Source organism: Glycine max, chromosome 17 (genome assembly GCF_000004515.6).
Source record: "Glycine max cultivar Williams 82 chromosome 17, Glycine_max_v4.0, whole genome shotgun sequence".
Taxonomy (NCBI): Eukaryota; Viridiplantae; Streptophyta; class Magnoliopsida; order Fabales; family Fabaceae; genus Glycine; species Glycine max.
The window spans coordinates 6220235-6247637 of NC_038253.2; the positions used below are offsets into that span (position 1 = coordinate 6220235).

The 27403-nt window shown below is 29.9% G+C and overlaps 2 protein-coding genes across 2 annotated transcripts; both read right to left on the bottom strand.

Annotated features, from left to right (window-relative positions):
• Nucleotides 1–510: 510 nt before the first annotated feature.
• Nucleotides 511–4136, bottom strand: LOC102659796 (RHOMBOID-like protein 12, mitochondrial). The gene is made up of 5 exons (XM_014769500.3): nt 3862–4136; nt 2782–2820; nt 2079–2183; nt 1933–1974; nt 511–1036 (listed from the first exon to the last, which is right to left on the bottom strand). The coding sequence occupies exons 1-5, from the start codon at nt 3889–3891 to the stop codon at nt 947–949; spliced, it is 306 nt and encodes a 101-aa protein (XP_014624986.1). The 5' UTR covers nt 3892–4136; the 3' UTR covers nt 511–946.
• A 2988-nt stretch (nt 4137–7124) lies between these two features.
• LOC100810510 (ABC transporter B family member 25) lies at nt 7125–14161 on the bottom strand. The gene is made up of 17 exons (XM_006600535.4): nt 13852–14161; nt 12946–13014; nt 12825–12860; nt 12659–12733; nt 12377–12501; nt 12137–12236; nt 11870–12041; nt 11235–11353; nt 11054–11164; nt 10815–10959; nt 10458–10590; nt 9358–9433; nt 9204–9269; nt 8929–9036; nt 8126–8233; nt 7837–8034; nt 7125–7731 (listed from the first exon to the last, which is right to left on the bottom strand). The coding sequence occupies exons 1-17, from the start codon at nt 13900–13902 to the stop codon at nt 7522–7524; spliced, it is 1902 nt and encodes a 633-aa protein (XP_006600598.1). The 5' UTR covers nt 13903–14161; the 3' UTR covers nt 7125–7521.
• Nucleotides 14162–27403: the final 13242 nt, after the last annotated feature.

Genomic DNA, 27403 nt, shown 5'->3' on the forward strand with positions numbered 1-27403 from the left:
TAAAAACCACATAATTAGAGAATTAAAATTGCACAATTAAAAAAAGTGAGACCAAAATCACAAATTGAAATTTATAATAAGATCAAAAGTACAATTAAATTTAAAATATAAATAAAACTATAACCATGTCTAGATTAGAAAATTTCGTTACTGCATAAAATTTTAATCTAGCACATGATTAGAAAAATAAACTTTATTAGCAAATTTCGGTTGCATTTGATGAATATTTTTGAATTTAAATGGAAATAAAAAATAATAGATATTTTTATTTTTAACAATGAATAATGAATATTTATTTATATTAAATACAAATATATTTAAAGAGATTTGTTTAAAATTAAAAAAAAAATATTTGAGTCAAAATAGTACCTCACTTTTGTTAATATAATGTATCAAAATTCAAAACTAATAGTTTCAAATTAATATTAAGATTATCATAATATTAAAATTTAGTTCATCTAAAAGAGGAAAAATACGTTTAACTTTATTATATAAAAAATATATTTTTAGATAAAAAAGAAACTAAAATTAAGTGATAATATTTAAAAGAAATAAATATAAATAAAAAATAAAATACTCAATAAAAGAGAAACAGTCAAACAACTACGTGAATGAATAAGAAAAATAACACATAAAACTACTTTGGTTCAAGAATGTAAATTCAAATTTATAATGTAGGATAAATATCATCTAGTATTATACTTCTGTAAAATATTGAGCGGGATTAACATATTTCTCTAATGGATGATAAAGTGGCTGGCATTCTCTTTTTTCATTTTGGAAGACTAAAGGGGTTAACAATAATATATCATTCAAATCTGAAAAGAAAAACAGTAACTTGTCCTATGCGCGGCTGCTGAACCAATGTCTTCACTCTTCAATAGGATACCTAAGATAAACTTATTGAACAGTAATAAACACACATTTGCAGGGTATGAAAAAGGATTTAGAATCTTCCTTTCCGAACACCTGCCCAAGCTATGGCTGCAACAGCAGCACCCCCCAAGTGTGCAGATGCTGATATTTGACTGTTTCCCTGCAATTTGATAATCAACAATCGTTTTTATTTTTTAGTATTCTGCCATGGAATGAAAGACAAGTTGACAACGTGTCTCGTGTAGGAGAGGACAAAGGGGGATTAAAATGGAAAGGATATTAGCATGACATCTGTTTAGGAAAAGGTTAAAGAAAATTGATTAAAATGGTTTGGACATGTGCAAAGAAAATCACTGAAGACACTAGCGAGGCTAGCGAGGAGAGTACATCATATGGCTGGTTTCTAGTATTGTAACAAGGGGTATAGGGAAACCAAGAAGGACACAAAAGGAAATTATTAAAAGGGATCTCAAGGTAAATAATACTCCTAAGAAATAGGTTTTTGACCAACCCAATGACCTTCGTGTAATTCCCGTACCTAGTGAAATAAGACGGTTGTTATATCAATTAATAGCAAGACTCCATTATGGCTTATGATTGTTTTGTCAATTCCTATCCTAGTTTAAGGCTATTCTTTCATTGCTTCTAAATCTTATTAATCAATACAATTTATGATATACTGTGCAAAAATTGGTTTGGCTATTTGTAATTCACATCACAATTTGATAGCCATGATCTTAAGGCATCAAGATTGAAACAAAAGGACTGTTTTATACAGAAATTACTATACACAGGACAGACCTACTAAATCTTGAAACAGTTTGTACGAATTAAGTTGATTTTTTTTTTGGTACAATAGTGGCAATAAGATTTGAACCAATGATTTCATACAAACTACCCAAAACCCTCACAAGTCACAACTACGGCTTATTTTTATAGAAATTTATATTGATGTCATTGAACTAGTTAGCATTTGATCATTTCTCTACAACTAAGTTACTCAAGATGGAAAACACTATGAAAAATAGTAAACAAGCCTTGGAGAGTTCACCATACCTCAAGTATCCTCAGCATATCTTTCCCAATCAAAAAGATACCCTTAATTAACAAGAATTTATAAGAGAAAAGAAAAGGATATGTGAGTATCTACATCACAAACTTCACAATTTTGGCTTAGCTTAATAAGGTTGAGAAGATCATACCAGCAAGACCGCAGGAACTGGTACAAAAAAGTTAAGGTAAAGGGTTGCTTTTGGAAAGAGAAATATGTCAAGCAGCATAACTGCATTCACAGCTCCACTTGCCCCCTAAAGATTGCCAAGTGCTAGTTCAATTAATCGGGGTAGTGATATTAACCAATACCACAAGTTATAAATGAAAAGATAGTAATTTTCAATGCAACATTTAAGAGAACATTTAAAATAAATAAATAAAAAATAGATGTTTCCTGCAACCAGGAAAACTTAACGAAGTGCAATACACAGCAGAAAATAGATTAATGTTGGCAGGCAATGACAACTAATGTATACATATTGAATAACTGATGTGTGCCATAAAGCAAGAGTACTCAAAAAACAAAGTGTAGAACCCAAAATGGAATGAAATCATTGACTACATTGAATGTCGCACAACTCACACCAGAAAGAAATTTCCTGTCCTGTCATGCTAAGCACCCATGAAAAATTAAATTTACGTAGCAATATCCTCATTCATTTGATTCTGAATAAAAAGATTTTCAAGGAATCAGCATACTTTAAAAGTAAAAGGTAAAAATAATTCCCTGAAAGCACAGTGTTCATCAAAAACATAGCTGGCAAGTCAAACCAAGAACATCTGTTCGAACAAAACACGGCCTATATTTCCTAAAGAAGAGGAGCCCACTATATAATTTATATAAAAGCTTACCAATGCTAATTCCTTTGACGCAATCATAGCTCTCCAGTCCTGAAGCACAATGCAGAGAAACCTTGAAATTTCTTTAATTCAATAAAGAATTGTTGAAAAAGACTTTTTATTTATCGGGGGGATATACACTTTTTTCATGTCTGTAACCAAATATGTTTAAATCCCAACAAGAGAACAAGTATTCACTTTTGCTCATATGTTAATGAAATTTATCACTTGCCAGTAATCACCTAGTATAAAATATGTTTATCATTTAACCATTGCATACTATTAACAAAACAATTTTTTTTGTCTATCTTTCTGGAAAATTCATTTATAGATGATGGTTCTAAATCAAATGTACCAAGCATGTGAAGAAAAGTTTCAGCTTTACGAGTTTCAAAAGTTACAGGTAGGTAAATCAAAATGAAAGTAAAATATATTGACAATAATATATCAAAAAGGTTGTGATTTGAAAAATTGGCATATTAATTACTATTTTTTTCTAGTTTCTGAAGTAGGCATAAATCAAAATTTTGTTAATTTTCTTTACTCAGAAATTGCAAGAAAGAGTTATAGAATTGCTCAAGAGGTATTGTACTCAAACTTTAATAATCATTGGACCTTTGATGTTTGTGCTTTATAGGCCTGATGGATTAAGTAAAAAAACAGAGCCACCAACTGCCCCAGAAAGATACAACTTCAGCAGAAATTCAGATCCAAACTTTTTCTAGTCTGCCCAAAGCCCAATGGGAATAGTTACAGAGTAATATATAGAAGCTAAAAGAACAAATAATTCATTGAAGAAAAGCAGGAAAGAAATTTATCAACCAAGTGATAGTATCTAAATTAAATTAATTTTTTGACAAACTAGCCAAGCTATACGCTAATAACAAATAATTAGATCCATTTAGTATTTACTACCGTGTATGGCAATGACGATAGGATCTTTCTTCTTTTGGTAAAATCACAGTCTTCAAATCTTATTGCTCTAAAGGTGTCACCTCCTAACATATACTCATATAGTAAGTAGTAACTTAACTCCTAACACAGGAGAGTTTAATATATAACGACAAGTATGATACAAGAATAGAAACTTACGTTCCTTCCAAAGAAGTAGAGTCCAATCATGTTGGAAAATATATGAAAGGTGTTTCTGTGACTGAATGCATTGGTAATCAAAGTGTGCAAATGTCCACTGTTAAAATTGTCCAAAGAGATCTGTTTACAGCAAATAATTGAGTCAGCTGCAGTCTAGTTGATGTTAATTCCATACAGAGAATAAATAACATTGAAGGTTGAAACAACAATTTCTCAACTCCAACTCCATCATTCAACAGCTTTTTTTTGGTGAATTCCATCATTCAACAGCTGGTAAATTGCCACACCAACAATCATTATTACTTTGAAGTTTGACGAAATTGGTTGAAATTATGAGGCTTTACGTTTTAGGTATAAAATGAAACACTTATAGATATTAATTGAAATGTACTACAATTAGTACAATATACTTGGGTGTTTTATGTTTCTTAAAACCTAAAGCACTAACCTTTGTATATACTTTTGTACTAATCATAATCCAAATTAATTAGGGGAACAAATCGCCATAAATGTGATAACCAATCCTAAGAGATAATATCGAAAGAAGGAAATTAATCTTAGTATGAAGGTTTCCTAAAAAATTATGCATAAGCTAATTTTAGCTTTAAGTTCATTTTATTTTTTCTTTTTCTAGAGAAGTCATTTTGGATAAGCTTACCCAAAGAGATTTTTCTTTCTGATAAATTGAAAAACTCTTACGTGTCACAGAGAGATTGGTCAAAATAGTGTTCCAGGGCTATCTAATAATTTATCATGGCATTATCAAGTTGGTTAGAGTTTATAAATGAAGAAACTTTTCATCTGCCATCCCCCACAATAAGAAAACACCAACATTAGTTATAATCAAGGCCAAAACCATGTCATTAGGTGTTAGCCCGGGGAGCCATGATCTCCTGCAAACAGGATAAAAATACATTATTGAAAATCCCAAGCAAAAACCCTAACTAAACCCTCATTATTTAAAACATAATAGTGTCAGGGAAAATTACAAAGAACGCCGGCAAGAGTGATAACTATGGTTGAAATTGAAGTTGTGTCCTCGAAAATAATGAGCATTGGGCCTGCAACGTAGGAGGAGGGTTCTACAGAGAGGGTGAAGTGGTGGAATGAGTGAAATGATGAAGTGGGTGAGTGATGAGGAGGGAATTAGGGAGAATGTTGTGGATCCATTGTGAAGATTTGAGAGCAGAGGAGAAGACGCTGTGAACGCCGCCAGTGTGGAAGATACGGTGGCGATGAGGGTGGTGTGCCACTGCCACCAGTTTGCGAACTATGTTCTGCATTTTCAATGGTTACGTACAGAAAACCGCGAGAAGTGTGTATGTAACGTAACAGAGCTACAAACGCAATAGGCATGCAGTACAGGATTTTACACGGTTAAACACAAATATATTTTGTTTGTAGGAAATTAATGCAACTAACACACTCTTTATTTATTAGAATAATAAATTTTTTAAAGTTAAAACATATTTTTTTATTCGTAAATATAAAAATATTTGAAATTTATCCTATAAATTTTTATAATACTTTTTGTCTTTATAAAATTAAAATGTGTAATTAAAATGTGTAATTTTTTTCCTAAAGTAAAGTTTGGATATTCAAATCTAGGTGTATTGTTTTTTTACCTTGACTATAAATATAACTGATATAAAAAATGTTATATGATAAAAATCATTATGTAAGTTGAAATTTACTTGAATCAACATTCAGACAAAAAATTAATATATTTTTATTTTATGAAGATAGAAATGATATTAAAAATTTTAAAGTGACAAATTTTAAATATTTTTATATTTATGAGAATAAAAATTATAATTTTAAAAAATATTTCTTATAGCATTAACAATATATGATTAACATTAAAAACTTTTAAAACATAGTTAACCACAGTAGACATTTCATTAACTGCATGACATTATTAACTACTTGTGAGACAGTTAATTACTATTAAACATTTTAATAATTTCATCACACTATTAATCATTTATCGGTAATTGGTACAATATTGTTCATTTAACTTAATTACTTGTGAAGTAAAATTAACTACTAGCATTTTGTTTTGACATTGAACCAACTTAAACGTTCGTTCAACTCAAAGCAACGAGAGACAGGCTTTTTCCATGGGCGTGCATTGAAAGTTGTGCTAACTCTAAACCAAACACGCGTTATATTTACACATGTACTTAATCAGTCATCATATTATCCTTATTTCATGACATTTAATATTTTGGCACAAGTATTAAAAAATATAATTAATATTTTAGATTTTATAAAATATACTATTATATACTTCTTTCAATTGAATCATCAAAACTAAGAAAGGGAAGTTAAGCCATTAAATATGTCTAAAAATAAAACAAGTTTTCAATTATATCTTAACATAATTACACATCCAATTAATTCTATTAATAACTAATTAAATGTTTAGCCTAAATTATCATCTCACATTCTCTCTCTTGTACGTTATTATTAATATTCACATGTTACTTTACTATCCTCATTAATGAATATGGACCAATAACAACCTTCAATCTCAATATTTTTCTTTTCTCATAACGAAGTGTTAAGAATAATATAAAAAATAGAATTAAAAAATCATTATTAATAGGTTAATTGGTGACTTATAAATAGAATCAAATATTCTTTCTAGAATATGATCAAATATATAATACAGGAAACAATAAGTCTTCATTGGTTTTTTAAAATAATAACTAATTTGGAGCTTTCTATTTTGAACATAAATGTCATATCATATGATATGGTACGTTAAAAACATCATGACATTATTAACGACTTATTTAACCACCATTAAAAATTTCTATAACCTCATGATGTGGTTAACTTATCAATGAGTGTATATTAACAGCTTGTTTGAAACTAATTTATATTTTTAAACTTAGTCACACTTAAAAAAAAATCTCCAATTACAAATATTGCAACTTTAAGTCTATGTATAAAGCTTGTTAATTTTATAATAAATATTGTTATTTTATATTTTTTGCTGATAATTGTTATTTATATTTACAAATGAAAATCTATTAATTGATAGTTTATATATTTATACTAACGCATGAAAATTAAGCTCGGTTTGTTATTTTAAATTTATTTTTGTTCCAAGTTAGTGCCTTCTGTTAACATCGTTTACAAACTTAAAGGATGCTATCATCTACGTATCACAATTCACAATCAGTGGCTAATGGGTGCTAAAGTGTGATAGGAAAATGAAAGCATGCTGTAGACAAAGCATGTTGATAATACTCTACTGACAGTATAGATCACACTGATTACTTCTGGTTTTGAAATATCGGGAGTTACACCAAATTTGTTGCTAAACTTTAATCATGTGTTTGGACTAAAGTAAGAAAATACAGATAATGATACATTTTATTTTATTTGGTTAAGAAAAGAAAGAAAAATTGACATTTAGATGAAGAAAAATTCGAAATTTTCTTTCTTTCTATTTTCTCTTCTATTCAATTTTTAAGTTTTTCTCTCTTCACTCATTTTCTTTCCTCTGATACAGAGGGTAATGCTGTAACTTGCAACTGTGGAAGTGAAGGTCTTCCAAGGAACTTGTGCCTCAGTATCATTTGCCCCTCCCCTTTTGAGCAGACTGAGTGTTTAACAAGCAAGATGGTAGGTTTGGTTATTCATGATTTGCTAAACCGAGATTTCGGCTTTTGTTGTTTGCAGTTGTCTCTTGACCAATGCAGTATAGACACCGTTCTTGCTGAGAAGCTCTTCATGGTTGCCTCTCTCAACTACTTGGCCATCAGATATAACTGCAACAGTATCAGCAGTTTTAACTGTGGATAACCTGTGAGCAATGACTAGAACTGTTCTTCCTTTCATGAGAGACTCCATGGCATCCTGCACCATATTCACCGCCATTAGCATATTGTGCAAAAAATAGACAAGTTTATACGTTCATGAAACTGGAAAAATAATCCCAACCAAAATACTATGTTAACACACCTGCACTAGGTATTCGCTTTCAGCATCTAGGGCACTGGTGGCTTCATCCAAGAGGAGAATTTTTGGGTCCATAAGCAGGGCTCTAGCAATTGCTATTCTCTGTTTCTGCCCTCCTGAAAGCCTTACCCCACGCTCTCCAACAAAGGTCTGGTATTTTTCTGGGAATTTTGATATAAATTCATGTGCATTGGCCATTTTCTGCAGTCAAATACATACCAATTATGAGCAAATGAGAGTTGGGACTTGGGAGAGAGGTGTCTCATTGGAGAATGAGGACAGAAAATATTACAGCAGCATTTTCTATATCAACATCGTTCACTTTGCCATCAAATCCATAAGCTATGTTCTCCTCTATGGAACAGTTGAAGAGTGTAGGCTCCTGACTCACTATACTGATCTGCAAATACATGAGCAAACTGCATTAAATTTAAGTTCTCAAAATCACAAAAGAAATTTAGATTTTGGAGAGTCCAAATTCTGTTACAAAGGGACTCTCCAAAATCTAAGAGGACAAATTTAGATTTTGGAGAGTTCAGCACAGTAGGAACTTTAATCATATTAAACCTGTACTTCACTAAACTAATTTCTCAAACACCAAATTTTACATCTCCAGTAATATCATGCTTAATCACAAGGCAGCTAGACAGCACAGTAAGAAATGTAATAGGTGACATGACAACGTGATAGGCACAAGGCATGGATTAATAAATAGTTTTTCACCTTGATTTCTTAATAAGTTGATATATCAAGATTTTATCCCATACTCATCAATCCATAATACTAGTATACTACAAGATATATAGGTTCCCTAAAAGTTAAAAACATGGCACCACAAGTCTACAATACTAAATTGGGTAAATCATTGTCAGTAGTGTATAAATGTCTTATCTATGTTAATATGTACTGAAATGTACTTTGGTATTCATTTGCTAAAATGTTATAAATTAATTGTGTCCTATATACGGAAACAGCTGCTGCAGTGCTAAACTATTAATCCATGGTCCCATTGTTAGACAGTAAATAGTAATAATAACAAAAAAATTGTAGTATTTAAATTCAAACACTTGAAAAAACAAACTATAATCAAGATACCTTTCTGTGTAAATGCTTGTGTGATATTTCTACCAAAGGAACCCCATTCAGTACAATCTTTCCCTTGGTTGGATCATAAAATCTTTCAATCAAGTTTGCAATTGTACTCTGCACAAAATAAGAAACAAGTTCATGTTCGTGATGTTTTCTCCTTTCACTCCACCTTGCTTACGTTTCTATTCTTCTTCAACCCAAGCACATTAAATAAGAACCTTGTGGAATGATGAGCTGCAAAACACAGGAAGAAAGGGAAAATGAAAAGATATGTACTATACCTTTCCACCACCACTTGGACCAACAAGAGCAACCTTTGTTCCTGGATGCAGTTTCAATGTAATGCCCTAGAGATGAACAATGCAGCATAATTTGCTTAATAATTTACCACTCAATTTGTAAAGCCAGAACATAAAACAAGAAGGTAACTGCTACCTTGAGCACTGGATGACTAGGGCGTGATGGATAGGCAAACCACACATCATCTAGTTCTACTTCCCCATCGTGATCACTACAGTAAAAGATATTTAGGGTCACTTCATTATAAAATATCGCCATTCTTCCTTAGAAAAGAAATTTAAGCTGAAAGGGGATATATTTAATTTAATAAATGATTCTGAAACTTATATAACGGAAAGGGTGAAAAAGATGAGTATGACGCTTGTATTCTCACCCTGTGTCAGGCATTCATCTCTATATTACTAAATTTCATTTCTCTGTAACACTGAAAAAACAGGGGGTCGTATAGAAATGTCTGTTTGATTCTCTTCTCGCTTTTTTGTTTTAAAAACTATTTTCTAAAACAATTCTACACTTCTCAACAATCAATTTCTCAACCAAATATAATAAGTTTCGAAAATTGTTTCCAAATTAGTGTTTTAAAACCAAAAAACAGAAATTGTTGGAAGATGTTTTCTCATCTTTTTTCTTTTTCTTTTTTCTTTTAAGTGCTCTTTTTTTGTTACATTTTCTTTAAGTGCCCTGTTTAAGTGCTTAGGAGACAAACTTTTAAAAAACATAAAATATTCAAGAGACAAACATTTTCAAATGTGCTCAAGAGACGAACAGATTTTAGAAAACAGAAAACTGTTTCTGAAAACAGTAAACAAACAAGGGCTAAGTGTCTAAATACTGCAAGGTCTATTTTATAATAAGTTAACTATTTTCATTGGCAAATACATGATTTGAATGCATAATTGGACACTCTAAAATCCTATAGTACAAGATTCCAAAAGGAAGACTCCTTCGTCTGCACATCGTAGACTATGTGTATAGGTGTAAAGCAATGCTAGAAAGTAGAAATACATTCTTTACTTATTAGGTGAAATTCATCAGTGGTCCACTCAATGATATGGATCCTGCCCCCTATTTAGTGGGTACCACATTAATTTCACCCAACTGTACAAGGTATTTGTCTTATGTTACTATTTTTTTTAAGTTATGTTTTAGGGGGGGAAATACACACACACACACACACACACACACACATATAAATATTGGTGAACAACATTTTAGGAAATATATATGCAACTGACCCCAGTGGACATTTATCTCCCGACTTAGGCATGGATGAGGTACGATCCAAAAGTTGAAATACCCTTCTGCTAGCACCTGCAGCTTTCATAACTACTGTATACAATCCTGACAGACCAGATATAGAAGAACCCACTACAAAGGCAAAGGAGCTGAGTCAATATAAAAACAACAATAGCAGTTCAGATACAACAAATTAAACTATCGCTAAAATAAATCAAGAAAGTAAAACATCTTAACCAACTAATAACTAATGATCTAATATCTAGGGATCATACACACTTTAAAGTTTAAACTGTTGTGAATGTTTTACAGGATTCATTCTCATGTAAAAGGGAAATTTAGAATGACAAACTTACCTGAGAGACTATAAAGAATGAAAGATGTAAGATCACCCGAGGACATGGAACCCTTGATTGTCAAATTAGCTCCATATATAACAACTATAATGACTGAAAGTGTAGATGCAGCATTAAGGCCTCCAGAAAAGAGTCCAACAATTTTCTGTATTTTCAAAGAGATATAAGATTAAATGCTGCAAAGGTAAACAAATAAAATTACACACAAGCACGTATCAAACTATCACTGGCTAACTCACAGCTTGTTTAAGACCAAGATTAAGTGTTTCATTAACTTTCTCTGAGTAGCGTGTTACTTCATAATCTTCTTGGGCAAATGATCTTACTGTTCTTATTGCACCAAAGGATTCCTGGACAACACATAAAAATAATATTAGTTTAACTATCTTCTATGGTATCTGTTTGATGAAAAAGACATACCTCAGCTATTGATGAAGCAACTGCAGCTGCAGCTTGAGTTTTATGAGAAAGTTCACGCAGGTAACGGCCAAACTTGCGAACAGCAACAGAAAGAACAGGTACAACAGCCAAAGCCAACACTATAAGAGTTGATGTGAGAGATAGAGAGAGAAGTTAGGATAATGGATAAAAAAAACTCAGTTTGGCCAGAAAACTGGTGAATTGGTCAAGACAACTTAAAACTTTTAAGTTAAAAGATCAGATAATTAGAGAACCACTCAAACCAGTGGCTAAAACCCAGTTTGAACAAGTTTTTGCTTATTTACTTTTTTTATTTTTCTTATTCAACTAAAATATGTTTTGAATAAAAAATATCTTGCTGGATTTACAATATGGTCTTTTCATGCTAATGTTAAATTTTATCTGATTTGATTTCTTATTATTTTTATGTTAATTTATTGATTAATAATAATATATTATACAATATTAAAATTATTTATCTAATTAACATTGGTTTGATTATAGTTGAATGAACCAATACATTGTGAACCAAACTTACACTAGTTCAATGACTGATCTAGTTTTTTTAAAATATTGGTTAGTATAAAGTATAAACAGTGTGTGCATGTGTATTTCTTCATTGTTGAATTACTCACATGTTAACTTCCATGATGTTGCAAACATGAAGCTCAGACCAATTAATGCAGTTGAAAAGTTTCTCAGGGCCTCAGAAAGATTGGTAGTTGCAGCATTCTTTATGATCTGTGTATCTTCAGATAGCCTACTTAAAAGCTCCCCAGTTCGAGTAACATCAAAGAAGGCTATCTCCTGAAAACTCATCATCGATAATGTACAAGCCTACTCAGAAAAAGCAACACACCTAAAGAGTTACAATGCAAGAATCATTATGACTATTGTTTTACCTGGTTTACAAGATGACTGAACAAATTCTTTCTCAGTCGTGCAACAACCCTTTCACTAGCAGTATAAAAAAGCCAAGCTCGAAGTGCAGTGCAAATTGAACTGTAAAACCAAGAAAGCTCAGTGAATCACTTGGGATCCCATAAAATTCATGTGATGGATCTGAGGTCATAAGTTCACAACTTCTTCCTGATAAAACTATGTCTATGATTAATTGGAAAGTACTCAACTAGGCATCATACCCGAAGACAACGACCAGAAAGATTTCTAGTATGGTGTTCTTAACAGCATTCAAAGCTTCATCTTTCTCCTCTGGAGTTTTCATTTCCCTAGAGACAATGTCAATTATCTTCCCACCAAATTTTTGCTGTAGCAGGAACATTTCCATGTTCATTAGAAAGCAGCTTGAACCTTACATCCAGCAATGTGACAGCAAATAACATATACACATGCTGACAGAATTTTTGGTATCTATGTGTGTGTGTGAGAGGGACAGGAAAAGGGAGGGAGTAAAAGGTGCATACAACTAAGATACTTGATGTGGCTGCAATCAACAGAGCCACAGTACCGATCACCAACTTTCCAGCCTCAGGTTTTGCCTGCATCAATTTCAAATGAAAAAAAAATAAGCAATTTTAATGATCACAAAAATATGGCAGCAATTCATCCAAAGAAACACTGGCCACTTACAAGTGAAAGCACCCTACAGAATCCCACATTTGCCGCCTGTAATTTCAATGCACAAAGTTAGCAATTGCACATATTAATATGATGCTAATGCTGATTAAAAGGATGTATGGACAATGATTACCGGCACTGCATCACCATGCTCAAGGTCTGAGGCTTGACCTTCCGAGGCACCATCCCTCTTTCCTCTTCCCTATATACACCATAAAAATTAATGGAGTACCACAACGACCAACGCAGTTACAGAAATTTTTCCACAACCCTTTTGCAGTTTTTTTCTTTATTTTATCGTTCTAAACGCATAGCCATACCAAGAATTGGGGACTTAATTAATAGTTTCAAAGAGCAATTGTCACTGGGAAGGAGCCTTAACCAATAAACCATATATGAGTTCCAAATAGTTTGAAACAGTTAAAAGAAACAATGGCCTCTCTTATATATTTTAATGCTTTAATTACTCGTTTAGTCTATATAATCTTTACATTTTAGACCAAACATACATTTTTAAAACCTGACTCATTTTAGTCCTTAAACATACAATTTTCAATCAATTTTAGTAAAAAATTGTAGGGGCTAAAATGAATTAAAAGTAATAGAAGGACCAAACGGTAAAGATTATGAAGGTACATAGACCAAATAACTAAACCAATTTTGATCTCACCAGCCCTCAAAAAGAAAAAGAAAAAAAAAACGAAAAATGACAAAAAATAATAAAGACTCTAAGTCCAACTATGTTTTCAACTGAACATAGTTTACGCTTTACAGAACAGAAACTGAAATATACGCAGAGAAGCACATCAAAAGATTTCATAAATAGAAAAGGTTTCAAACAGTGCAATAGGATATTCCTATTATTATCCCAGAGGCAGTGGAAAAAAGTTTTTTTTTTTCCAATTCATCACACAATTAATTGACAAAAGACAAAAATTGTTTGAGTGTGGCCAAATTGCTGAAGCAGGAGAAGCTGAAGGTGAGCACCAATGAATGGCACTGTGCATATGGGCCAAGAAGAGAAGAGAAATAGACTTACAGCACGCTCAGCCTCCAAGAGAGGGGCTCTTTCACTTCTTAAGCCGTTCATTCTGAAACAGTGAAACAAACCTCTGAACGAAACGAAACGAATGATTCCCACTCTCTCTAAATAGATACTGCACACCAATACGCCAATTCCAACACGTTACATTCGGTAGGTTATGTCCATGAAAACATCAAATAATAAAACAAACTAAAAATCATTTTAAATTAATAGGGGCTGGGTTAGTCAAAATGGACTCTATCTTTGCAAAATAATTTATTGCATAGTTTAGTGCATAGGAAATTACGTTTTCCCCGCTTAACCCAGTTCGTAGAGTAACATGTCTTTGTTATTATAAATTTCTAATATTGTTTTTAATTTTCACGAATTAAAAATTACCTTATCACCTTACCCTAATGGTCGAAGGATTGAGAAAAAATAAAAGAAAAAAAAATGAATAATTGGGCTTAGGCATGAAAATTGAAAACTGAAAAGAGTGTGTATAGACTTTAGACTAACTAATAAGACTCAATGTATTGTTCCATCAAGAAAATGGCCATTAATTCATGAGAAAAATTAATAGCAAATTTTATTGATGATTTCTTTCTTCCTACATAAACTTTTTAACTTAGGTCAAATATAAAATTCATACTATTAAAATTAACATGGAATTTAGTTAAAAAGTAAAAATAACAAGATTGTTTCCACTAAAAAAAATATGTGGGGTCTAAAAGGAAAAAAGAAAGGCACCATTATTAATCAATACAGAGAGAGAGAGACAACTTTGACTTGAGTAAGTTCAATTGACATGGAATTTTGTTAGCATGAAAAGAGAAGGTGCAATCTGAATCTGAATATTTTAAAGACGTTCAATAGAGTTTTTTTTTTCTTCCTGAATTTCGTATTGGTGTAAAGATCTTTCTACCAAAAGTATTAACTAATTTTGATTGGTGATCATAAATGTGTATAAATAAATATTTTTTTACTAACATGATTTATTTCATATTTAAATATTATTTGAAATTTGAATCCTATAATACTTAGTTAAGGGACATAAATTATTATCACTTATATTAAATGTAGAATGACAAAACGAGTCAGACGCAGCCAGCTAGTGTGCTATCAATTTGGCGGGACGAGATGGAGAATCCAACACATCAACTAGTTATGGCACATCCCATCTAACTCGCTTACCCGCCATATATATTTTTTAAAAGAAAAATGTAAATACTAATAGGTGTTTAAAATTTGAGTTGTCATTTTATATTTTTCAAAAAAAGTTTATACTGTTGTTCAGAAATCAAAATACATATTTGTTGTTGTTTTTATATTCTTTTTATAAATTCAATTTCTCAAATACTTATAGGAAAATTTATTTTAAAATCAAATTTAGAATAAATGATTGATATATTTTACATCTTTTCAATTTTTCCGTGAGTTTTATCGAAAAATATTCCATCGATTTACTATCATTCTTCATCAAATCACATGAATCAAATTATTAATATTAAAATTTATGTTTTTTATACTGAATTGCATGAAATTTTAACTAATCTCGTATATGAAATACCTATTATGAAAAGAGAAATAAATAAAATAGAATTTTATACTCAACTTCGAAAAAAGGAATTTGCAACAAAAAAAACAGATAAAATCTAAATTCTAATCTCAAAAAACCAGAAATTTTAGTATACCAAAATGGATTAGTCCATCCTAGTTAGTTTTTGACAAACAAGGAATGGGACGAATCAAACTAACTCATTTTATCACTCCAATCAATTATTGGTGGTAAGTTCATTAGAGTTATTCACTAAAATTAAAGTGGTATCATATAGACACAAAATTATGTTTAATTTTTTTATTTATTTATTATTTAATACATTATTTGTATAGACTGTTGATTAGTTTTATTTATAATTAATTTTTATTAAAAAATATGATCGGTCATTATTGTGTATTATTTCTTTCGGTCATATTTGTACTTATTTATAAAATTTAAATTTAAAATCTTAGTTAAGAAACTAAGTTTCATATCACTTAAAAAAATATTTCATTTTATATTGTGTATTTTTCTGAGCCAAAAAAGTATTAGTCTATTTCTGTGATGACCTAACTGGTGATGTACGTAACCACGATTATAGTTTTTTGTTTGCTTCTCGTGATGCTTTTATATGTGATGGAAACCTTGATGCTTGGAATTTTTCTTAAAAATAAAATTAGAGCAGTGAGAAAACGTCATCAACCACGTCATTCTCAATCTGAATGGACCAGGAACATGGTGTATCCTACTTGTAGCTTAGTTCAGTCCGTGAATGTGGTCCCCACACTCCATGGAAGGCAAGACGTGGTTTTCTTTTGTTTATTCAAGGCACGTGTTATGACGTGGAAAAAAAATTGTGTTACATACATACATATATTCAGACCAAAATAATTATTTGACAAAATTAAGAAAAAATGAATAAAATGATAGGTTTTTTATTTTTTAGGTAAAAATACTAAAATAGTGGAATCTTAAAATTTGTGTACTAAAATAGAATAAGTAGCTAGAAAGTAAGCATGGTTACGATTTACGAATAGTCTTGTATGTACTCTTGTTCCACTAATTTGATATAAGTCGCAGCTGATGTTGGTGAGTTCAAATTTAAAAATTTAGATTGAATATATCTTGAGAATGATTTCAAATTATATTTTATGTTTTTTTTTCCTACAGAAACTTATATTTCAAGTTACTAAAACTTGTTCTAATATTTTATATTCTTTAAAACAATAATAATTGGCATACTGGACGTATTTTCAAAGCTCAGTTTTCTCTAACTCAAATGTCTAACTTGCAAACCATAAATCTCAAATAGCCTCAACCCACCAAAAGAGACCATCATGAGAGGAAAAAAGCACAAAATATGCAAGAAAGATCGAAATAACCATCAAAAAACTCAGGAGGCATGTACTGCACAGGTGCTCACAATATACACATACAAGGATTACACAACTCATGGAGTGACATACCAGTATAAAAGGATAGAAAGGAAAAAAAAATGCATTCATTCATCTCACACGACAGGACTTAGACTTGATCTTTAGAGCCTGTTAACCACATTCGGTTTGTAGCAGAGAAGAGTCAGGAAGATCGTGCTAAGATTAGCTTGTGCTACAGGAAGGTAATCTCCTGAGATAATACGTTTTTTTATTATAACATGATATTATATTTATCTTAAAATATATATTATAATTAAGATATGCTATGATTGCAGTGTTGTATATTTTTTTTTTAATTTTATGATTTAATTATATATATATATATAACATTAAAATTGAATTATATTAATATATCCAATTAATCCAATAATGACTCAAGTCTCATATATATATATATATATATATATATATATATAATTTTATCCCTCTTCCCTCTTTTAATCAGATTATATTTGAATTCAGTTAAATAATTCTATCAGGTATGTAGTTAGGATAGTGAGAGAAAAAATTGTCCTAACACTTTTTCCTTTAATGTTTTATTGTAGATATATCATGCTACTACTAGTATTGTGTACAATAATCTCGAAGTACCTTGAAGTTCAATTATTGGAATTGAATCTAAAATAGGTTTTTTTTTTCGTAAATACATCTTTTTTTTTTTTTTTCAATCTATACTACTTTGTAATTTAATTTTCAATATACACTATTTGAGACTTTCTCTCTCTTTTTATTTTTTTAATTTAAAATATTATAAAATATAAATATTATACTATATAATTTTTTTATTTGGTTTTAAAAATACTTATCTATTAAATTAAATTTTATAATATTGTTTTTTATTTTTTTAAAGAAAAAACATACAGATAAAGAAAAATAAAAAATTGGATAAAATTAGAGTATAATTTTTTAGTTACTTTATATGTACTTTTGTAGTTAAATTTACGTGCTGTTGATATTTTTTTGTTATATTCATTAATTAAAAATAAGAAAATTAGTTAGTAGTATTAAAATAAATTAAAAAACACAGTAAAAAAAATAATTGATACATTTATCTTATACGATATACATAAATTTCGAAGAGTAGTAACTGTTATATTGAAAATATCTTTAAAAATATTTATTTAGCAATTATTTTTTGCTTAAGTGATAAGAATTGATATTTTTATTATTTATGCCTTGTAGGTATGAAAAGAAAAGATTAAAACATCCAAAAGATACTCATAACTACTAAATATGAGCTATATTCTTTATAATAAAAATATATTGAAAAAATCTTTAAAGATATTTAATTAGCAATTATTTTTTGTTGTCCCCCAAATGGGCAAGAATATGAAACAAGATTAGTGTGGGGTCGTGATCAAAGGAGAAAGAAGATGGCAAAGGGTTGTCCCGTTTCAACTTGATGAGATTGACGAAGAATAAGAAAATGAACCGGTAGGTAATAAAAGAAACACGTGGAATTTTGCCGACAACATGGTCATAGAAACAATTGTCCTAACATATCTCCATCTTAAGTTTTTCCTTAGCCAAGTGTAATTATTAAAGTATTTTATTGATAATGCAATATAATGTTCTTCTATAAATAAATTGTTAAACAAAAAGTCTTCTCATTTTTAATTAAATCTAATGACATAAACAAACTAATTATATTTAGTAATATAATTATATTAAAAATAATTATATTAGACAATTCAGATTTTAAATAAAAAATAGTCACCTAAAAAATATGCTAAGTAAATTAAATAATAAAACAAAAATAATTATATTTAATAATATAATTTTCTTTAAAAAAAATTTAAAACAAATTTAAAAATTTTAATTTAATAAATAAGTAATTTTAAAACCAATTAAAAAAATTATATAATATAATATTTATATTTTATAATATTTTAAATAAAAAAACAAAAAGGAGAGAGAAGGTCCCAAGTAGTATATATTGAAAATTAAATTGTAAAATAGTGTAGATTGGGAAAAAACAAGAGAGAGAAAGTGTATTTACGAAAAAAAACCCAAAACATCATCAACTGCAACTTCACTCCTCAGATGTTACGTAGGTAAAGACGTCTTTTCAAAGGTAATGATCGAGATGTTGCGCTCTTCCCTATCCATATTTTCTAATCGGCTAAGGGTTATGCTAGGTGCACCCAACACTTAAGGGGAAAACACTGATATACCCCAAACATATTTTTAAAAATATTAGTGCACCCAACACTTTTTCTTCCTTCCGCGCCTCGTCTCTTCCGTTTCTTCTTCCTCCTGAGACTGCCCTTCATCTTCTTTTGCGCGTTCTTTGGCTGCTGGCGGCGTGGTTCTTGTTGTGTGTTCTTCTTCAACATTGTTGGCGGCGTGGTGGTGGTGGTCTTTACCTCGACTTTGTGCGTTCTTCTTCTGTTGGTGCTGCACTGTTAAAATTTTCTATAAGTAGTTGATCCGTAAAAGCCTTACGGATCAACTTGATCCGTATGCTTAATATCAACTTTGCGAATCAACTTGATTTGTAAGAAAGAAACATTGCGCTAACGTTTTTGCAAAAAAAAAAAAAAACAGCTTTTAAAAGAAGAAGACAACGAAATACAGTTTTGGTATTTAAAAAAAATGCTGGGTGCACCTAACATCATCCTCGGCTAATCCATTATTATACAGTAGATTTTCACAGCAGCCTCTACCGTTCTAAATAAAAGCCCAATATATAACATCTCTTCATATTATTTTTTTTCTTTCAATTTTTCTTTCTTTCTTACGTTTTCTTTTTTCAACTCTCTAGAAAAGAGTGTGTTGCAATTTTATATTGTATTCCTTGCTTGATTTTTTCTCTCCCTCTTCTCTCTTAATTATTTAACATTAATTATAATTTTAACTATATTAGGTAACTATTAATTAATGCTTGTTAATTATAAGACATTGCACGAACCGATACCTTTTACGGGATATTATCTAGGAACAAATTCAGTCAAAAAAAATAATCTCGGAACAAATGATATGACTCTCTTTCTTCTTCTGTTACGATTAGATATGGCGGGTACGTTAAGAAAAATGTCACATAGATAGGTGCCTTCAAAAGATGCATGATACATGGCCAGATGCATTAATTTGTTATTGTTTATTACTCAGGTGTCATTGTCCTGTGGAAGACACTTAATTTCCACAAATCGCATTAAATGAAAGAAAAAAGAGTTGACATGTGAAACAAAATTCAAATTCAAGAAAAAAAAATCTCTTCTTATTCTATTTTATTAAATAATTTTAAAAATTATAATATTCTATTATAAAATAGCTAGCAAGTTAGTAACAAGGTGAAAAACTATATGGTTATCATTGTTTGAAATTTTTTTATTTCTTGCGTTTCAAAGTTCAAACGGCCCAACGCATAATGCAATGGGGCGACCATGAAAATCCGCGCATAGGCATACCAAACCCCGGAAGGCTTTAGCTATATACATTCTCCTTTCCTCTAAGTACACTTTTATTTGTTTTTTTTTATATATAGCATTTATACCTATAACATTGATATATAATCATTATTCTGGAATTTAATTTCTGGAGCAATTTTTAATTTTTAACCTTTCGGAAAACACTTTCCAAAACAATTTTTTTAACATTACAAAAGTACTTTTTGAAATGCTATCTTTGTGTTGTGAAATGTTAAAAAATAAAACCATGTTCCAAATAGTACTTTAAAAATGTTAAAAAAACATAACGACCATTAAGTACCGTATATAAAGAAAAAAATTGTACAATAGTGAAACAATTGAAGTGTGAATGCATATAATTGATACTAGCCCTTCAATTTGGATTACTCTAAGAGGCGCTTTGTTGCAACAACTTCAAAAAATTTAAGATCTATCCATAAATTATATGAAAAGAGACATTAATGGCATTGTGAGAGTGAACATAAATAAAATAAGAAAAGTAGTTGAGAGCATAAACATACTACACTCGAGTTTGGAAGATGAAAAAATCTGAGCTCTAGAGCAAGAGAAAAATGTGATGAGATAGTGAAAGAAAGAAAGGAGTTTGATGAAAGAGAGGGGTGTGTGTTGTTGCTATGGAAGATGGAGTGTGCAACGGAAAGAAGCAGGTTTGAAATGGAATTTAATTTTTTTATAAAAGGAAGGAGAGTGTACTTAGCAGAAAAGAAAAATGGATATAGCAATAGCCACCTTGGAATAGTTCGTGTCAAACCCACAAAACAATTCATTTGTCCAAAAATAGTCAATTTCATTTTCTGCCTAAATGGTCTTGTAAACACTGATGGTGTGTTTAATAGAGATGAAAGTGTATGGAATGAAAGTGAAAAACATTGAAAAGAGTGGTGAAAAGAAGAAAATATAGGTTTTTGTTTGAGGAAAAAGATAGTGGAAATTTTGAAAATAACATGAGATCAACATACAAAATTTTCATTAGAAAATAGGAGAAAGAAACTGAAATAACAATAATCTATAATAATTATATAATATAATAATGGAAGAAAGTAATTAAGCTTAAAATGGTGAGAAAAAAAGTAACTCTCAATAAACTATTTTGCATAGGCATGTGACCACCTATACTTTTCAATAGAACAAAAAATGTAAGGAGACTTATCTTCTTTGAGAACATATATAGTATGCCAAATCTTAACACAACACTAGAAACAACATGTATCAGCTCAATATCAGTACAAGAAAGAAACAAACCACCACTTACTCATAATACAAAGGCAAAAAACTACAAAAATAAAAACAAATGATTGAAGCTGTTAAAAATCCCTTTACCTTTTTAAATTACTTGATTTGCTTGGGATTAGGAATAAGTGTCTTGGAAGCATTGGCTAGCGAAGGTTGCACAAGCCTATTCGCATGCAGGACCAACATGTTTGAAGAAGGCTTAGATGACACCTTTTGCTTGGAGTGGACATGCATGTGTCCTTGTTTAGTTGTTCTTGCATGATGGTTTGGATGGTTGCGCAAGTTGGTGGGAGGGAGATAACGAAACCCTATCCTCGTGAGGCCCACTGGCATGATTGGAATTTGCTGCTAAAACTATTTTGGTTATTGCCTAGTAAAAATATCATTTTCCTAATAAAGCAAAATGATTGTTTTCCAACTTACTGAATTTATTAATTTGCTCAATTACTTATTTGATGGAACACTCATTTGTTAGGGATTTATTTTTTAAACAAGCCAATCCCCATGCAAAATGCAAAATAACGGAAAAAAAGATTGTACCTATGAAGCATCGACATCAACACGGACACCAGACACGACACTGATATGGATACGTAGGCACTTATAATGTCAAAATATAGAACATAATACGAGTGTCATGTCGGTGTCGGACACTGACACGAACGCGTGTCGGACACCGAATACGATAAAGAGTTGGAGTGTCTGTACTTCATAGGATTGTATCCTTCCCGTTCGACGGGCGGACTGTGTATCCTTCTTGATTGACTAACAACCAAGCCTTCACCGCTATCTCCTTGTTAATTTTTTTGTCATTGCTGACTGATGTACAATGCCTCACTGCATGGCCACAACACCCGCGTGATAAACAAAACAAGTGTAAAACTTCATATTCCACGTTATACCAACTTCCATTTAAACAAAATTTCCCCACTAGTAACGTAAGATCAATATCCACTTTTACACATGCAAATCAACCACATGCCATGTTGACAATGTTAAAGTCCACTTTAACATTTTTACCAATTGTGGAAGTAACTACTAACAATACATTCTCTTCTCATCATAGAATACCAAAACCAGACTAGGAAATCATATCCATACCAAAGTCCTTTCCTACTTTTGATTCGGAAGCTGAAAACTACAAAGTCCAAGCAGGACAAATAGTATGACGATGATCGTATACCATCCAAATTTCCTCATTAATACTACATTTGTCCATAAGTATAAGACTCTTTTAATTAATTTATACTCTTTAAGAGTTTGATTAAGCTAGGTCTTGTGCTGCTACAAGGCGTGGAGATGGAGTAAGTATTTATCAAAGAGTTTGATCCTTCTTTGTATGTATGGCGTATAGATCCCATCAATTGTTTGCTTCTTTTAAGGTAGATGCCACTGGAAACAAACCGCAATAATGTAACAGTGGTTAATTGGGACTATAGATTATAGGGGGTGGGTCTGTGTTTTGTAAACTGCAAGGGCAACACGGCTACATCGAGACCTTCCATGAGTTTGGTTGGTTCATCACCAAACTTGTGCTTTATTGTTGTGTAATATTGTGAAAGGTGTTGGCACTTCTTGTGGCAAAACCTTTTTCACTTGCTAATATAAGTTTCATTTGTTGTGAAAAAAAATATTATTTTTTTAAAAAAGTTGATTAATATAGTCAATAACATTAAATTTATTAATTTATATTTTTTTTCAAGGAAAAATAATTTATATTATTTTATCAAAATTATCCTAAAAATATTGAGACTTATGATCTTTTTTTCCCTCTAATTATTTCCCCACATAATTAATTAATGTATTAGTTTTTTTATTCGATAAAAAATAATTAATATAAAAGATAATTTGAAATTTTTTTTATAAAAAAGACAAACAAAATTAAAAAAAAGATCTTATATTTATAGAGAGAGGTAATAACTTTTTTCTTGATCATCCTTAGCATAAAGACTAACCTTAAAACATCCATTTATATCATTCATCAACTCAAACGTCTCCCTCGCGATATTGAAAAGCTCAATTTCTTCCTAAGTACACTAGAAGACACTTCTTATTTGACTGATAGAACTAATCAAACACCTTTGGTTCAATAACAAACTTAGGGAGCAAATGATTCCCTCCTTCATGCTTAAGCTTCATCATCCTCTCCCTTAGTAAATTTCTTACTACCCAAGGGCGATGTTTGTCTCGTAGATTTGCTTCCTCCATCATTCGGTGGTTGCACCATCTCAGAATAGGGAGAGAAAACCTTAACTCATCTATCCAACTTTGCATTTTGGGATTTAACTTTACCTAGTCTCTTCATATGCATAGCCAATAAACATTAAAGTAATATATTATTGATGAAAGATATTAAAAGAACTAAAGCCAATAAAATTACTTGAAAGAAAGAATAAGAGTATGTCTTACCATTAATTTCAGGGGTAATTATGGAAAGAGAACGTAAATTTAAGATAAATTTAACGCGCTATCAGTTAAATTAACTAACATTTCTATTCTTTACAAATTAGTTAATTGATTCTTATAAAAAAATTGAAAAATAAATTATATTTAATTGATTAAGATAAAGAGAAATGTTTAACAATATAATATTTTTTAATTTGAAGTTTTGAACACACACCTTACATTTTATTTGACTAGTTTTATTATGATTTTATAGTTTTAATAAATTTTAATTGAGAATAAAATATGTATTATATAAAAATATGCTGTTAACCCTCTTGTTAAAATAAAATATATTGTAAAAAAATAAGATAAAATATACTTAATTTAATTTAATTTTAACTCCAACAACACCCCAAATTTGTAACCGCTCTGCCTGCTCATATCTTTTTCGTGCCAATGCACAAAAAATAAAATAAAAAATTCTACCATGTGTATCGTACAATATACATTTTAAAAAACAAATGACAGCAAGGAAATAGATTATTAGTATTGATGAGATAGATTTATAGCATGTTTGGAGTATTAAGGGTATATGCAGATTAAGAATTCCAAAAGCTATATTCTAGGGCATCCTCCTACAAATAAATCTATTCAGCTAATTGCTACACGTTGATAATCTTAATAGGAAAGAATATGACTCATTCCAAAAAAATAAAGAGGGGAAAGAATGAGTCAACTAAATTACTCATACGACAGATTAGAAAAATGGATGTCTTAATTTTCTTTCCAAATACACTTTATAATTTATATCCAAATTAACTCAGAGATTAGAAAAATGAATGTTTTTTTTTTCCTTTCTCGATCCAAATACACTTTACAGTTTATATTCAGATTAACTCACTTTAAAAAAAGAATGCCTTGATTCTATCCAAATACACTACTACATATTCAAAATCAACTCACATCAGAAAAAAGGAATGTCTTGATTTCTTTCCAAATACATTATATATTCAACTTAATTAACTCACATATCAGAAAAATGAATTAATGTCTTATTTTATTTCCAAATACTTAGGAGTGTTCACGGGTAAAAGATCACTCACGAATCTGAATTGACCAATATCAATCCGAACAGTTTGAGTTGTATCATTTATATATTTGAATTAAAATCGAATCAAATCGATTAAAATCGTTTATGTACGAGTTGGGTCACATATTTAGATTTATAAATCCGTTGACCCCATAATTAAAATATATATATATATATATTAAAAACTAAAAAAATGAATTTAGAATGAAAATGAAGAAAAAATAGGGTGAGTACAAAAAAATGAATTAGATAGATATTTGGAGGATGATGTTGAAGATGACCACCTTGAATTTGATATTTTGAATTGATGCAAATTGAAAACATCCAAATTTTATATTCTTTCCCGTATGATTAGAGATATATTGATCATTCTTGTATCTACTGTATCATTTGAGTCTAAGTTTGCATCTAGTATAGGGGATAGAATTCTATATCCATAGTTCCTTGAATTCCATTACCGTTGAAGCTCTTATTTGTGATCAAAATTGACTTAGATTTGTTAAGCAAGATTATCATAAACTTGTAAGTTGAAATAAACTAAGCGGAAAAGATTGAATCATGTTTGTGATCTCTTATTTCATTTTTTATATTTGTAGAACATATCAATTAATTTTGTGCTAATGGATTGTGTTTAAATTTTTAGAGTTGTTTAGTTTGACTATAAATACGATTAACATTGAAACTTCAAATGTTGAAACTTCTTAAAATATTATTTTGAGATACATTGTTATTTTTTTTTACCTTTTTTTCATATTTATTTTTTCTATCATGTTTATAATATTAATAAATTATATTTTGTTCATTTGTTTTAGTAAATTTGATTGTAACAAATATGATTGCTGCAAAACTTATTATAAGAAATTAGTTTATTGAAAATAATTATGATTCAAATTATTATAGTAAATTTCATTTAAGAATATTTTGTTTTAATTTATATTAATATATTTTAAAATATTATGTTGATGATATTAAATGAATCAATTTTACTACTTTCAGACATTTGATAATATTATGTTAAGTGTATTTAATATTTGGATGAATCATCATATAAAATAATAATTTTAAAAAGAAAAAAAAGAGATTAAATTTAAATAAATAATTTGTTGGCTTGAAATGAAACAAACCATTCATACATAAGTTGAACTAGATTGGGTTAAAAAAAATTATAAAAATTAAACCAATCTAAATTTAATTAGATTGAATACCGATTTTGATCAAAATCGATTCAAACTAACTAGTTAACACCCCTACAAATACTTTAAACCCCTACAAATACTTTAAATCAACACACATATCAGAAAAATGAAATGTTCTCTCTCTCTTAAAAACAGTATACTGAAAAAATTAATTAATGACTAATTTTCTTTTCAAATACTACAGTTTAAATTAACTCACAAATCAGAAAAAAATGAAACGTTCTCTCTCTTATCTTTGTCAAAAGGCCGAGAAAGGTATGAAACGTTCTCTGTCTCCTTCTCTCTCAAATACACTATAATATTGTTTTTTTATTATGTGTAAGTGCTGTCATAGTGCTATATGCTTGGAAAATGACCCTTTAATCCATAAGATGTTAATTAATTCAAACTAACCCGACCGCAAATTATGCCCCTTATCCCGTTAACCGTCGCAATGTCTATTCTTATTATGCAGTTCAGCGGGATTCACATGAAGCTTGCAGAAGGCATTACTGCATGATATGAAACCAAAGACTCTGATTTTTTAATTAGCTGTTTTAGTCAGTTTTTCTGCTGCTAAAGCGCCAGCTTCCACTCTTTGAGAACAGCGAAATTTCGTAGGACGTGCGATATTTTGCATGGACAACCACGTAAAAACTTAAATATTTTAAACATGAGTAAAAATATCTTATTTGAATATCAATATTGAATTTAGTTTTATAGAATTTTTTATAGGCATTAGTTTCTATAGATTGATAGTGTAAAAAAATTATTTTCAAAACTTTTACAAATAGGTACTGCTACAAATATTCAATAAAATAAATTTTTTAATAATGATAAAAAAATAAAATTTTAATATTAAATATTTTGAACATCTGGGGACATATGATATTTATTCAAAAGCTTTTACCTTTTATTCAAATTAATTTATAGGACGCAAAAACAACAACTTATAGGTCCTAAAAAAAATAAAATCAACTTAAAGGACGAGTCAAAAAATTAACTTATGTACTGATCAGAAAAATGAATATCATATTGAATTTCTTTCAAAATATACGTTAACTCGAATATATATATATTATTTTAACTTTTAAAAAACTCAATGTTAGTACCAATTTTCAATAAAATTTAACGTTAATACAAAACATTAAAATACCAAAAGGAATCTAAACGTCACCTAAAACATGGCTCAAGTTGCAATTCCATGCAATGCAAGACTTGTTTGAAAATAGTGTTTCCATGTCTTTATAAGCGTTGGGTCACACTCTTGGTCTTTC

Coding starts and splice junctions, on each gene's coding strand:
- LOC100810510 (XM_006600535.4), bottom strand. CDS start 13,902: ATGAACGGCTTAAGAAGTGAAAGAGCCCCTCTCTTGGAGGCTGAGCGT. Junction 11,165..11,234: donor TTGCTTCATCAATAGCTGAG/GTATGTCTTTTT, acceptor TGTGTTGTCCAG/GAATCCTTTGGTGCAATAAG. Junction 8,035..8,125: donor TTGATATAGAAAATGCTGCT/GTAATATTTTCT, acceptor ATTTGACTGCAG/AAAATGGCCAATGCACATGA.
- LOC102659796 (XM_014769500.3), bottom strand. CDS start 3,891: ATGATTGGACTCTACTTCTTTGGAAGGAAC. Junction 2,821..3,861: donor TCTACTTCTTTGGAAGGAAC/GTAAGTTTCTAT, acceptor ATTGTGCTTCAG/GACTGGAGAGCTATGATTGC. Junction 2,184..2,781: donor CGTCAAAGGAATTAGCATTG/GTAAGCTTTTAT, acceptor GGCAATCTTTAG/GGGGCAAGTGGAGCTGTGAA.